General features: G+C 38.4%; 1 protein-coding gene across 2 annotated transcripts in view; it reads left to right on the forward strand.

The window, feature by feature from the left end:
• Positions 1-14,781, forward strand: part of arhgap24 (Rho GTPase activating protein 24) — a 68,468-nt gene that overhangs the window by 16,020 nt on the left and 37,667 nt on the right. For both annotated transcript variants that reach the window (XM_032568971.1, XM_032568970.1), the window contains exon 3: positions 12,905-12,992. In XM_032568971.1, the coding sequence (XP_032424862.1) occupies positions 12,905-12,992 (88 nt within the window). The remainder of the gene's footprint in view (positions 1-12,904; positions 12,993-14,781) is intronic.

Here is a 14,781-nt window from a genome sequence, read left to right on the forward strand (position 1 = left end):
ATTAGCTTTTTATTACGTTAGAGGGCAGTAGTAGTGATTTAGGAGGTAAAAGCAAAAATAAAAATGTCTCTTTACTTTGAGCATTAAACAAATTATTAACCAAATTATTTAATTAATTCTAACTGGCCTAAAAAATAAAACATTCAAAATGGTAGCATGTCTGTCTGTACAGTAACTTATGAGTAAATATCTGATTTCATTGGTGCAGTAATCTCTCTCCTATCTACATTCTTGTGCATAAAGACTGAAATTGTTATAGGATATCACAATTACATCACATGTTTGCATGGTGTTGAACATTCTGCAGCATTTTAGCTTTCATTGGAATTCAATTGTAAAACCAGCGCTTTAGTCTGCTTTTGTCTTTTCACACTGACTCTTACTTACGGTACTCGTTAGGTGCTCAATGAGGACTGTTACGAATTTGTATATGTATACAGAACAGAAGCTCTTCACAAATACACAAGAGACCACATCTTTCTCTCTTAGCTTTTCCATCCAAACAATATCCTCCCTCTTCCAGAGGAAACTCAAGCATAATTCAAACTTTCACTTTGCTCATCCGCACACACTTCTTTGGCTGATTTCCTAGCATGAAGTTCAGCCAAGCCGAAGCCACATCGGCAGTAAAAGTATCAGAAGGTTGAATCTCCAGACCCGAAGGTGGGCTGCTGGCCAGACAGGAGGGAGAGTTATTCTTCACTGTTAGTTGAGGGGGCTCTGGGTCTCGGGGCGTTCATTTATAATGGAAGGTGCCTTTATATGAGGTCTTAGTGAGGTCACTGTCCCAACGCTACCCTACCGCTAAAGTCGCTTCTAATGAACGCTGAAGCAAAATTACAAAACTGCTTTTGTAGCCCATCTTCCAGTTTACTCTTAGCAGATTTATTACTGGACCTGCTCGCTTTACCACCTGGAAAACATGGTTTGCTGCTTTCCTCCTCTGCCCTACTTCTCAACCAAAGCCATAATGAACACCTGAAACTGCTACGTTTTTGCAGCGAATAGAGGTTTGTACTGAAACTAGGTCAGGTGTAGAGGAGCATTCAATATTCTGATACCAATGTGACTCTGACCTCCAACTCAGAGCAGCACTGAAGGTAATAAAAGTAAAAATTTTCACCCAAACATAGTGTTAAAACAAATGTGAGAAAAGTATTCCAGTGTCATTACTTAACAGAAAACAAGTGTAGGACAAAGAGGAGTCTGAGCACAGGCTGAAAAGTGTCCCATCATTTAACTTCCCCAAGATCAGGGAGAGAGCAGGTCAAACCCACACACATAAGCGCCGAAATCCGCCAAGACACATTTAATGAACGGCCTGTCACGAGCTACAAACTTGATAAAACGGAGGTGTGAAGCCATATCTAGATCAGCTATTAATTAAGTCTCTCCCCTGCTGTGACGTCTCTATTTGTTCTGCTTCACATTGCCCTAATTGCTGCCTCCCCCAGTTAGAAAGAACAGCTGCCCTTTTCTGTTGCCTGTGGAAACACAAAAACATGAAAACTGCGACCTGATTAGCCAGGTACTACCTGTACTGCACTAATCTGGTGATCCATTTTTTAAATGAGGGGAAAACAGTGCAGAGTCATAGAAGCAGAGCTATTTCAGTGATTTATAATAGTAATTTTGTTTTTGCTTTTGTCAAAATGCTTTGAAAACTACTAAAATGACAACTAAGGTAAACTGTTTTAGAACTAAGGGGATAGTCTGTATCTCTATAGGAATGGGATTGCAAATTTTTCGGGGAGGAGGTTAAAACGGCAACTTTTTTAAAACCAGGGAGGAGTCCATGCCAACTCTACAGTCAGCCAAATTAGCATAAAATTTCACTTGGAGATTTAAATAAGAATTCAAATTCTTTTCAAAAATCGTACAATTACTCAGCTAATAAAATGACTCTAAGAAATTATAGCATTATCCCTTAAACTGGTGAGGTAATAAATTCAAAACGAAATTCTGGGACAACTCGAGCTTCTTTGAGAAGAAAAGAAATTAGTCAGGCAATCACCTTGCCTTTTCTCTGGTTTTATCTCAAAAAAGTACATTATTATTCAATATTATTAACATATTCATTGCAGCCTTATTGCGTCCAGGGATGATTCCTCTGAGGAATTCAGATCTGCTTAGATAAGGTTATTTGAGAAGATGTGTCCTTTTGGCCGCTGTGGGCTGGCGCACTGGGGTCCTTTACAGTTGGGCCAAACCTCTCAGAGCAACGTGAGGAATCTGAAGAATGGAAGTCAGATGGAGGTGAAGGGTCACCGAAAAGCACGCAGAGGGCAGGAGCACGTGTAGGCTCAGCATCAACATGCCATTTGCCTGCCCTCACTCGTCCGTGGAGATGTATGCACGCTGAAGCATGCGTGTGTACTCACGGAGATCGCGAGAAGCGCATTCACACACGTGCACTCGTGTTTCATCTGGCTTGAGCCACAAACAAAGACACCACTCATGCAGCAGCAGAAATGAGATGATTATTGTAATTTAAGCCACTCAGGATGGGATCTGGGTATGCCAGCGAAGCAAGAGAAGGGCAGACGACATTATGACTGAACAGAAGAACTGTGGGTGAATACATTAAAACAATTTAATGGAATAAGAAATCAGGGACAAGTTAAAATTTTATTAAGATATTATAATTCCAGCCACAACAAGTCTGGGGGTAGATAAATAATTAAAATTCACAGGATTGAGAAGTCACATTGAACTCAGACAAAATGAAAAGTAGCGACTTCTTATAATGAATTACATCAAATCAATAATTCAGCAGCACAATGAAGCTCTGAAAGTGTTTTGTTTTCTCTGCATAAAATGGAAACTGCTTGACCTTGGCATTTAGCTGGGGTACATAAAATGCCACTGGAGCTGTAGGATCATGAGTTGTGCGACAATTCGTCTTTTCTCATATTTATCCATATTAAAACAGTAACTCTGTTGTCACTTTGATATTGACCATCACAGAAAACTAGCCGCAAAACTTGACAGCACTATAACAAAAGCCGAGTGAAATGCTAAGAAATGAACATCCCCTGATCTGATCTGATTTGATTTTGAGCCACAGACTAAATTACTAAGTTACTAAATTCTCTGTAATTTAGTAACTAAATTCATTTTCTGCAGCAGCCTAAATACACTATGTTGTTGGAAAGCCTTTTATTATCACAAAGAGACACTTCACTTTCTTGCTGTCCATGTTTGTAAAACAGACCCTGAAGTATAATTACTGTTTTCAAAGAAATGTTGTCTGGGGACAGCTTTGTTTGTCACGCTCTGCATTTTTGTGTTGGAAGGAAACTTGCAGCAAGTTTGTGCACGTTCAGATTTGTCCAAAAGATGACGTGACAAACTGTCAGATACACAGCTAGGTGTAGCATTTTTATTTTATTTTTTTTCAAACAACATGAATCTTGTCCAGGTTATGTAACGTTGAATTGTAGGTGATGTATTTCATCCTGCGCTCCACCGGGGACATTTAAGTCACATCTTTCTGGTAGCGGCTGCTATTGACAATAATATATCAATGGTGAAAGTGGGATCTTGCTACTATTCATAGATTTAAGTGGAGCTGTTTTTATTGAAAATATCATCAAATTATTAATTTAGCAGGACTGATTGGTCATTGTTTTTAGCAAACCCACGATTTTGTTATTTTCAGTTTGAATTACAATTGAACTCCTGCTAAAAAAGTAACTTCACAAGATTCCAAGAAGAACAAGCAATTTCCATGAATTTATTTTGGTCCTATTCTTATTGTACATTGCAGTATGAATTGTATAATAATATTTCGAATATATTTCATCCATATTTGGTCTTCCTTTTTTGATTAAATAGAAAAAGAATAGACAGAATGAACAATATGAAAGTCTTAGATGACACAGATAACATCAGTGGAGAAGCATTTATCACTAAAATGACATAACATAACATATTAACATATTAAAAACATGCAAACTAACGCAAGGCAATAGAAATAGTGCATTAAATCTATGATAAGCTTTTGTTTTTGGTATTTTGGCCAAAAAGCTGACTCCTGCAAGATATTAGACAGCAAAAGATGTTTTCAAGATATAAAGTGGGTATAAAAGTGGCTATTATTGCCAGGTATCATTTGTACTGCTACACAACATCCCATGAAATTAATACTGGAAATTTCATCTGTGCTGACAGGGCGGGATAAGAGCTCTTATGAAAGCTATAAATTTTCATTCTCTTTAAAACTCAATGATATTTCTCTGGACCTAAGCTGATCCATCACATGGCACCTCAAAAGGTGGTAGTCACATTCTGTTCCCTGGAGGTATTTACTGTCCCCAGATTAATCTTCTCACTGTAATAAAACTACGCCTGACATGTAACTATCTCAGAGTGCTGTAGTGCTAAGCTTTAGTCTCCTATATTTGTGTAACCATTTGGTATTTTTAGTATCTGAATGCGATTAATATTTGCAGTGTGTATACATTCCATTTTAAGTGTTTCCATTCAGCTTATGATGGTTATTAGTGTGATAAGCATAAAGCCTAATGATACGGAGAATTACTTGTAGTAATCACTGACTTTAGTGATTACACTCAGCCATTCCTTTATTGTGTCTGGACATATTTCTAACAGAAGGAAGAGTTTGGATCATTTTCATTTTTTCATTGCACAAACAGTCATATTTAAGAGTATGTTTGAGTTGTACAGGGATGCATAGTGATTTCAGTATTTGATTATCACAGTAAAATTGTCTCGTAGGAGATGTATTTCTGTCTTTACAACATTTTATTGACCTGTACATTTGCTACAGTTTAAGGCTACTACGAGGGACTCATATGGTCATCTATTATTCAGTGCTTTGATATTTGAATCAGATCACAAAGAATAATCTAATATCTTGCAGAGTATACAAATCCTCTTGTAAATCTGTGGTTCAGCTAGACTGAAGCAGAGAACTAATTTCTCCAGAAAACTATTGACGAGCAAGATCATATTTCGTTTCGCCAGTGCACCTGGTCATTCAGTAAGCCGTCCATCATCCTGTAAGTGTCGTCTACCGAAAATGGAAACAGGAAATGCATTGATGGAAGTCTAAGTTTTACTTTGCAAACATTTTTATTTCATTCTCAGATCTAAGCAAGTAGATATTACACACATAGTTTTAAGAAAGTGGCTGGGGGTGGCACCATGAAAGAGTTCTCCATCAGTATTCAGTTTCATTAACATTCTGTCCTTGCAAAGTGAACAATTGCAAGATATCAAGTCGAAAAAACTCTTTGAATTTAACAGGAGTAGAATAAATGGTCAATTCCATGGCATTATACATTATTAAGAAACTTCTGTGGTGTGGCAGGACCATTTATTTGTCCCCTTTTCTGTCTGTTTTCAATTTTATGATTAAAGAAATCTTCAAAGGAGGAGATTTTCTCTCACAGTGGAAGAACTATAAACCTTTTAGTTAATGTCCTTTTGTTTTATTCAAGGTTGCAATAATTGCTTTGGCTCTGTCACTGTTTTATAGAGTAAAATAGGCCAATTTCCTATTTTGTGTGGCTCAGGATTTCACTCTTATTTTATACTTCTTAGTTGCAGAGACTTTTTCTTGGGATGCATATTGCTCCTCTGCACCATTATAGAAATCTATTTTACCAATTATCTTACAACTGAATGGTAATTTGAAATAGTAAAATGAGAAACAACCAAAAGTGGGCAGAGTAAGCAAAAAATTGTACTCAAGTAAGAATAGCACTACTTCAACATCTTTCAACTCAAATAAAAGTAAATAGTAGAAATTCAAAAAATGACTAGAGTAGGAGTTAAAAAGTATTTCTTAAAGGTCCACTCAATCAGAACATCATGTAATGTTACAAGGATCAAACAGACAGAAAAAAAAATAATGTGCAAATTCTGGTACAAATAAATAATATTGTTACAAAATAACAGAAAAAGGCAGAAGAAACACTTTTCCAGTTAATATTTCAAAATATAATACTTATAAAACTAATACATAAGCACATGTTAGAACAGGATATGGTACTTCTATGAACAATAAATAGTGTTTACTGTATTGTCTAGACGTCCAAATGGCTCAAAAGGCACAGCAGACAAAAAAAAACACACAAGACATTAGAGCAAAAAAACTTGTCTACAAACAAGATGCTTTGGATTCCTATAAACTGTAGGTTTGTGTCTACCTCTGGTGCATGTTTGTTATTTAGCGATGTCACTCACGGTGGGTGGATTGTCCAGCAATGTGACTCAAGTAGGAAAAGCGATACTTCATAATAATACTCAACTAAATCTAAAAAAGATGCTTTGTAGTAAAATTATACTCTTAAAAGTTTTTTTTTTTTTTTTTTTTTTTAAGTTAATCAAGTGAATATCTCTGAGAAAAAGTTAAGAGAAACTACCCACGTCTGGAAACAACATATGGTCAGTACAATCTCAGTTCTTTAGTCTCCAGTAAGGAAACTAAAGAACTGAGATTCTTGCTGCTCTTGGTGACGGTCTGAAAGGTCACGAATGCAGAAGAACAGTAATTACTGGGTTAAAAAGACAGCTGATCAATGAACACTCAAATTACTTGTTACAGCCGAGGTTTGTGGTGTATTGACTTTAGCTGGAGATTTTGTCTGTTCACAGTATAAATCTGGTTTCACCTATAAAATAAACCTCTGCTTTTCTGTTTACTGAGTCTTATCATTAGGATCAAACCTCTAAAGAAACTGAAGCTATCGCTACAATAGTTACTTCTTATCATGATATACAGACAATAAAAGAAAAACACACATTTTCATATCTCGATTGTAATGATTGCAGTGATATATCACTTAATTACACGTATTATCAACTGATGATGCAGCTTTTTAGCAAGCAGCTGTTTATTTATGCTCACTTTGTTTCACTGTCACCACTCTCAGGAATCAGGATCTTCTTTCTTCAGTCTAAAATATTAGTTTCACACCTGCTCTGAATCACCAAACAGACTGAGAAAACTAATATGTTGGGGGGTTGGGGGATAGAAATAATGGAGTATTTAACATATCCTACACATCAGAGTCAACATTTGATTTTAAAAGGGAAATAGAGTCTTTTGAAATGTCAGTCCTACATCCTATTGGATTCCTGAACTTGTAAGTATAGAACTTCCTGTTTGTCTTTTTTTTATTATAATTGCAAGTCTCACTATTCATTGCAATATCAATGTGTGCAATACCGCAAATGACTGCTTGGATGGATTATTTGGTTGGTAACGTGGCATTTAAACTCTGTATGCCAACATAATATCTGAGCAGATGGATAGACTCAGCATAATTGATGCACGCAGTTTATATATATCCATATAGATCAGAGTGAGAAAACTGTCATCTCAATATTCAACAGCAATATTGTCTGATTGTTTTCCTAGCATTGTGCTGTAACATTTCAGATGAACCTGCAATGCATTTGTTTTAATGTTAGAAATATGCCATAAACCTGTTTTAAATAGTTCAAATATTCTTATTTCATCATATAATTTGAAATAGGAAATTTCAAATAAATGTTTATCAAACTGCTGAGACTGACTTAAAAGAAGGACATATTGCTCCAACAGAAGCACCAATCAAAAGTCACCTGGACAAAATTCATTCATCAAATATCATCAGGGAATATCTTCATGCCGGACTGTTGATCAGCTTCAGACAACAAAAGGCTCTAAAGGTGACTGAAGTGCACATGCAGATGATGCACTTACTCCAAAGCTCTTGTTTCAAGAATGCCAGGGAACGATTTAAACAAGACTCCTGCATTTCAGTTCCAAGAAAATAAAGTCAGGGAAGAACTTACTGTGCCTTGCAGAAGAATTCATATCCTATTAATTTTTTTTTTCCACATTGCCGACTTGCAATTACAAATGTGGCATGGAAGGGGAAAAGGATACATAGTTTTCCAAAGTGTTTACACATATAAAATCTAAACTATGCTGGGGGCATTTCTATTCAGCCCACTTTTCTTTAATCCCCTAAAAAAATTCATCTTAGATTAAGCGGTTCAGTGGTTTATAAAAAACATAAAAGTTTTAATCAAATTAGGGTCTTTATGCTCAATAATCATTTGGGTTCATCACAAGAAGCCCCAATGAAATGCATTAAAATGTCTAATTTGACCAAAGGTAAATTGCTTTGATATGACAGGTGTTGTTTTACATGATATCTCCTAGTGAAGTGAAACAAAAGGCTTTATTCTTAAAATATATGTAATCGGCCTATCAGTAATAGAACTTTGAAAGATAGTAAATGACGTGGGGATAATAGCGCCATAATGTGCCAACCACATAAAAACTTTTCATTCATTAAAAAAAAAGTTGTATTTGTTGTCAAGCAGTGTAGAGGCAATTGGGATTTTACAACAATCTCTGTTTTTTTTTTTTACATTTAGATAAAATAACTAACATGTGGATCTAATTGCTCCAGTTTGAGCAGGACGGTCAGTAAACTTGTGAAAATGTCATTAAAAGAACAAAGTCACAGTCAGCATCCCGGTACTTGATTGTAGTCTGAAGAAAACACTGAATTTGTTGAAATGTGGAGCGAGCACAGTGTTGGCTCAGCCTCAGAGACAACTTCCTGATGAGCTTACAAGCCTCAGCCTCCTGCTGTCACTTTTCATGCAGCATATTTCTCTGATCCTCATGTGACTGCTGTGCATGTGTCTGAAGTTTCTTTTTTTTTTGTCTGAATATAAAAGATAGTGAGTTTTGTGTTACTACACAGACTCCCGAAATGATCTCTTTCTACTTAACAACTTTTGAAAATGCAAAAAATTTTAAAAAAGGAAACAGTTGGGTTGAGCTCTTTAGTGAGTAAATATCACTCTGCCTGTGGTCGCAAACAAGAGGCCACCGGGTACGACATATGGAAAGTGTGACGGTGGCTTAAAGCAGAATGTTTGTGGTATTGTCGTTTTAAGGTTTTGGAGGGACTAGACAGACATTTGTAAAATCAGTGTCCCAACGTAAAAATGCTGCATTGAAGTTATCTCTTGTTTCCTTCCAATCGATTCAACGTGCGCAGTGAAAAGATCTGCGTTCAATGAAAGCCTGCCCTGAAAGCTCCTTTTTAATCCAGAGTTATTGAAGCAGAGCAGATTCTCTTCCCGGCTGCCACTTCAAACGGGTCTTTTCCCTCTTCTCTCCTCCACTCCGGAGCATGCCGGGCTCGTCTTTATGACAGCCTTTAAAGCACTTCATCTGGGGCCTCAGGTAGGGTTTCTACTTCCTGGTTGTCACAGTTATGGCTCATTAAAAAGGAAACTGACTCCCTCTCAGATCTTTATAATGTGTGTAAGTCCTCAGTACTGAAGTTGTCACCCAAGCACATCTTGTCTGAATTAGCATTAACCCAGATAGAGGTCAGTGTAATCACAGGCAGATGCTGCACTCATGAACTGAGGTTGTTAATAAAACTAAATTTCTGCGGATTCTTCAGTAAAGGGCCAGGGGAGAAACTGTTAAGAGGACGGAGCGACATAATAGCAAACCAATACTTCATAAATATGTTGCATCAGTACAACAAACCTCATTTACATTGTTGTAAAGAACAAATGAAGCCTAGGCGCAAATTCAAACTGGAAGACTCTTTAGCCCCACCTGCATCATCCAATCGGCGCGTCCCGCTCATCGCCGCCGACCTATCAACGCTGGACCAAGCCACGTCACGTCCAATCACCGACCAATGCCCAGTTGATAAGGACCTCCATCCATGGCATCTTCCGCTTTCCAGCTGCGCTCAACCCAGCATCCTGCCATTCTAACACTCTCGCTGATAAGCTATCTCTCCCAGCTCTCGTTCAGTCCAGTCCAGTTACTAGACAAAATAATTTATTTCAAACCCTCATCCACACCTTGCACTGTAATTTTATTCCCTATAGTTCCTCAGTTTCTCATCCTCATTTCCAGTCTTAGCGTCCTCTTCATGCTCATCCATCATTCCAGCCCCCGCATTCTCGCAATCTTGAGGTTATAATTTATATACGACATCATTCAACTCTTTAGATCACGTTTAACCAGTATTCAAGGTATTCTCTCGACCTTACGCCAACAGCTCCATAGTCATCTTCAGCATTCTCTTCATATAATTTTACGTATCTCGTCTCCGTCTTCATAGCTTCCCTCAGTGCCCGATGAGCACTACGCAATTGACTGGTGGTGGTTGGTCAACCTCATGCAAATTGCATACTCTCATCCAGCAAATGTTATGCTCATCTTTCCCCGTTGTCCTTCACTCCCCCATTTTAAGTTTCATTCCAGAATGTCCCCATATCTTGCTCGCATCCTCTAACGTCACCCTGCGAATCTAATCCTAGTTCTAGCATCTCACCTCCAGTAGCAGGCAGTTATCTTCTCACGTTCTAATCTATTCCCTTTCCCATCCTATTCTCGCTATCTCAGTAACACGCACCTGACCTCTTTCCTACAGCTAAAACATCATTTCAGCCGGTCTACTCTACAAGCATCCTGCCATTCCACACCCAACTATGTCTCCAGCTGACCTTCATCCACCGGCTTCATATCATTTTCCCCTACCATCAGTAACGTCATCCTGTATAGACTCCTTAAAGTCCCAGCCCGTAAGCCCCTAGTTGGCGTAGCTTCCTGGCCTTTTCTCACTCTCCCAGTCTCTAACTCCCAGCTTCGGCCCCAGCCTCAGCTTTCATTTTTTGGGGGGATATTATTTCTAATTGGCATACTACGTATTTCATAGAATCACCACATTACCCCAGTCGGCCTTCATGTACCAACATCCTGCCATTTCATCATAGCGGCGCCGCCAAGTTGGCCCACATCTTCCAGCATCCAGTCTTTTCACACATAGCGGCGTCCCCAGCTGGCCTACATCTACCAGCATCCAGTCATTTCACGCATAGCGGTGCCCCCAGCTGGCCTACATCTACCAGCATCCAGTCATTTCACACATAGTGGTGCCCCCAGCTGGCCTACATCTACCAGCATCCAGTCATTTCACGCATAGCGGCGTCCCCAGCTGGCCTACATCTACCAGCATCCAGTCATTTCACGCATAGCGGCGTCCCCAGCTGGCCTACATCTACCAGCATCCAGTCATTTCACGCATAGCGGCGTCCCCAGCTGGCCTACATCTACCAGCATCCAATCATTTCACTCATAGCGGCGTGTTTTTTCCGTCTGAGTCTCTCCAGATTGAATTTATGTAGTTCTGTAATTCAGTTGAAGTAGAAGAAAGCTAAAAAAAAGTACAGACATTTTAAAAGTCTGTTATTAGTCATTGTGATCCCCTTTCACACATTTGAACTTCTGTCTTTCGCTATTGGTAAAGGGCTAAGATGGACTCCTACATGTTAGCTCTTAGCTGCGATGTAATTAATATTACTTCAGAAATTAGTGCACAAGGTATAGTCATTGGATAAATATATAACTCCTGGTTACCAAAAGCTGATGCAAACTTGTATGTTTACTAAAATAGTTTAAACTCAATAAGAAACCTCCAAACATGCAGCAAATCAATATGAACGCACAACATTATCTTGCCACCGCCTATTCGTGTTTCTGACAGAGTTGTAGATTTAGCATTTACTTACAAATAACATACTATCCTGCTGGGATTCTTGAACCAATAAATCTATTTCAGGACCTTAGAGAGGATGCTCCAGCAGCTAATAATTTAAAACGCCTTTCTGAACTCTGGGAACCTTGCAATGAGTTAAAGCTTCACAATTTCTGTTTGCGTTAAGTGTTGCATCCCATCCCAAAAAGGCCAGTAAGATGGCCTTACAGTTTAGTAAATGTGATGAAGACTGTGCAGCTACAGATGTTAGTGTCTAGTGTCCCTTATATGACAGTGGGCTGACAGGAAACGGGGAAGGAGAGGGGGGAAGACATGCGGCAAATATCGTCGGGTCCGGGAGTCGAACCCGCGACGGCCGCGTCGAGGACTCAAGGCCTCCAAATATGGGTCGCGCTAACCACTACGCCACCACGGCACGCCCACTACTTATAAACCTTTGTTTATAATTGTGGTTATTAGCAATTGAGGTTCATGGATGCGCCCAGGTCTATCTGTGATGTTGACAGATTCATGAAAATGAAGCAAAGAAATGATTTAACTTAAGGGGAGCCGACATGCTTTGAGCAAGAGAGAAACAGATATGACTAATTACATTAATCCCTTCAACATCAAGCTTTGTCACAAGAAGAAAGACCAAATTTGGTCATTTTGAAATTTACGATTCAAATTCGCTATTTAGTCGAACATGTAATGTTGCTGGGTGTGTCGGTATCACACACAGCAACCTCTAAAGGGCTGCTTCACTTCACATGACAAATCTTGCATTCAGTTTTCTTTGAGAGTACTTTATATCAGTGCAGGCTTTAAAACAATTTGACTCCCTCTCCCCAACACACATTCAGTTTCTAAATACAAAGAGAAAACTTCTTGCGTAAAGCTAGCAATAACCACATTTGCATTAGTCACCAAAACTGAGTTGCTGATGCACTTGTTATTTAAATTGTGTGATACATCATTTTGGACAGAGCTGAACCAGAGAGATGCAATCCTACGCATTGTTGTCACTTTGGCACATCCGTAAACACTTAAACCGATCATCCTGGAACACCCCTGAGAACAATACAACCTTTACAACGGAAAGAAATATACATTTTTAAACCAAATTCCAGTGAGATGGGAGCTGAAAGCCGCTGAGCTCAGGAACTCAGGTTATTCACTGAAACAGCTGGATAACTCAAACAGTATGTGTGATTCAATTCATGTAAGTCAAGTTGAAGGTGTCAACTTGACCCCCTGCAGTGGGACCTGAGGCAGGACTTCATCAATGAACAATCAAGGCCAACCTTTCATTTGCCAAACAGGGAAGTGTTGCTGATGAGTCTGTTCTTTGTTTTCTGCAGGGTGTTATTTCTTTACCTGGAAACAAAGTTTCAGAACATCCAACCAACGGAGATGAAGGAGGGAAATTTCTTTTCGAGGTCATTCCAGGTAAGATCAAAGCTCACTTAATGCCTTTTTGGTTTCACTGAGCAGTGATAGTAATGCCTCGTTTCCATTGAGCTGTATGACACCCCCACTGGGCTGGTGGATAAACCCAAATGAGCACTGGAACATCACACTAATGCTATGACAAACGTGACACTATATTATGTCTTGTGTTTGTTGCAAATTGTGATGTTTATCTGTCCCTTAATCAACTGTGTTGTGTGAGGCCAGTAGCTCCACAGTAACCATACTCTGCCATTGTCCCCTGGACCTACAACTAAAACAACTCAAGATTGGGCAATACTTGTCAGAGATACAAAGCCTTGCAAAAACTATTCATATGTTTATAAATAACATTTGAAGGCAGTTGGTTGCACTGGAATATATTTTATACCCTGATCCTAACCATGCACCATTTTAGTTAAGAAGAAAACCAGGTTAATGATTTATCACTTAAAATCCCATTAAATTCACAGTCGTGACATTGCAAAGCCTGAAAAAATACCTTTGCAAGGAGACACAGACAACTTTGAAAGTGGTAGATTGCACCATAAACGAAAGTTGTCCTATCCCACTGAGGGCAAGAAAAAAGAATCTTTGTAAGGTAAAAGTGTCAGAAACATTCGTAGATGCGACAGAAACAGACACAGCTGTCGCTGTCAGAGAGTAAAGCTGTGCCAAAGCCCAGCAGAATACACAGGATGTGAGAACCAACCACTTGTTCTTTTTTTGTATCAGTCTGTCTCCTCGGGTGTAGCCAAGCGAATACATCTTAGATGACACTAACATGCATGTAGCAAGATTACTTCTCACATAATTAGTGACCAAACATGTGGTGTGGAAGTGAAAGTGGGCTTATCAGAACCGATACAAACACTGTTCAGGTGTGGGTTGTGTTTTTTTTTTGTTTGTTTGTTTTTTGTATATGGCAGTTAAAGAAGGTTCATTTTCCACAGAAATATAAATAATTTTCTGTAGAACTTTCATTCTGAAATTCAAGCTTTTGTTTCTGATACTCACACAGAAGGAGTTTTACAGATGCTAGAAGCTATGTGTTTCGAGGAATTATCAGAAGCATTTTCTAAAGATAAGGACTCAAATAAAGATTAAAACGTCAAATACAGTAGATTTAAAACAATGTGCAGGTTCGTTTGTGTACAAAATTAGATCAATAGTAAGCAATTCAACAACTTTTTCTACATATATTGTAACAAATAACCTCACTATATTGTCCCATTTGATAGATTTGAATTTAATTGAAAACTCTTTATCAAATTTCTGAAAACATAATTTATAGAGGGTCTATATATCCATCTAAATCAACTATGGAATTATTTTGCCTGAAAAATTTGGTTATAGACAGAAATACACAGGTTTCTTCTGAGTAGACATGGTAAAGTCAAGATGTGGAATGGTGATAGACTTCTACAAAAGCAGATCTACTGTAACATGTATTGGTTTAGGGACTTAACATGGTTTTACACATGCAACATGTTTGATTTTCAAGTGAGTTGTAGCATTTCTGCACGGGTGTATACATTTTTGAGAGGCATGGTGTTTTAATGCCATTTTCTTTCATAACAATTTCTGTGAAAAATGTGGCATTTTCTGTCAATAATACCAGTTGTTTGTAAGCTGATTTAAGCCACTGTTCATGAGATTAAAGGTTGCTAGCCATTGAAACCTTGGCAACCATTGCTGTAAAAACGGTCTATTAAAGTCTATCAAAGAACAAAAGTGTTATGTTCCCTAAAAGAGGTGAAAATGGAGTTTTTCAAAACAAAACATGATA

Source organism: Xiphophorus hellerii, chromosome 8, assembly GCF_003331165.1.
Source record: "Xiphophorus hellerii strain 12219 chromosome 8, Xiphophorus_hellerii-4.1, whole genome shotgun sequence".
NCBI classification, from domain to species: domain Eukaryota; kingdom Metazoa; phylum Chordata; class Actinopteri; order Cyprinodontiformes; family Poeciliidae; genus Xiphophorus; species Xiphophorus hellerii.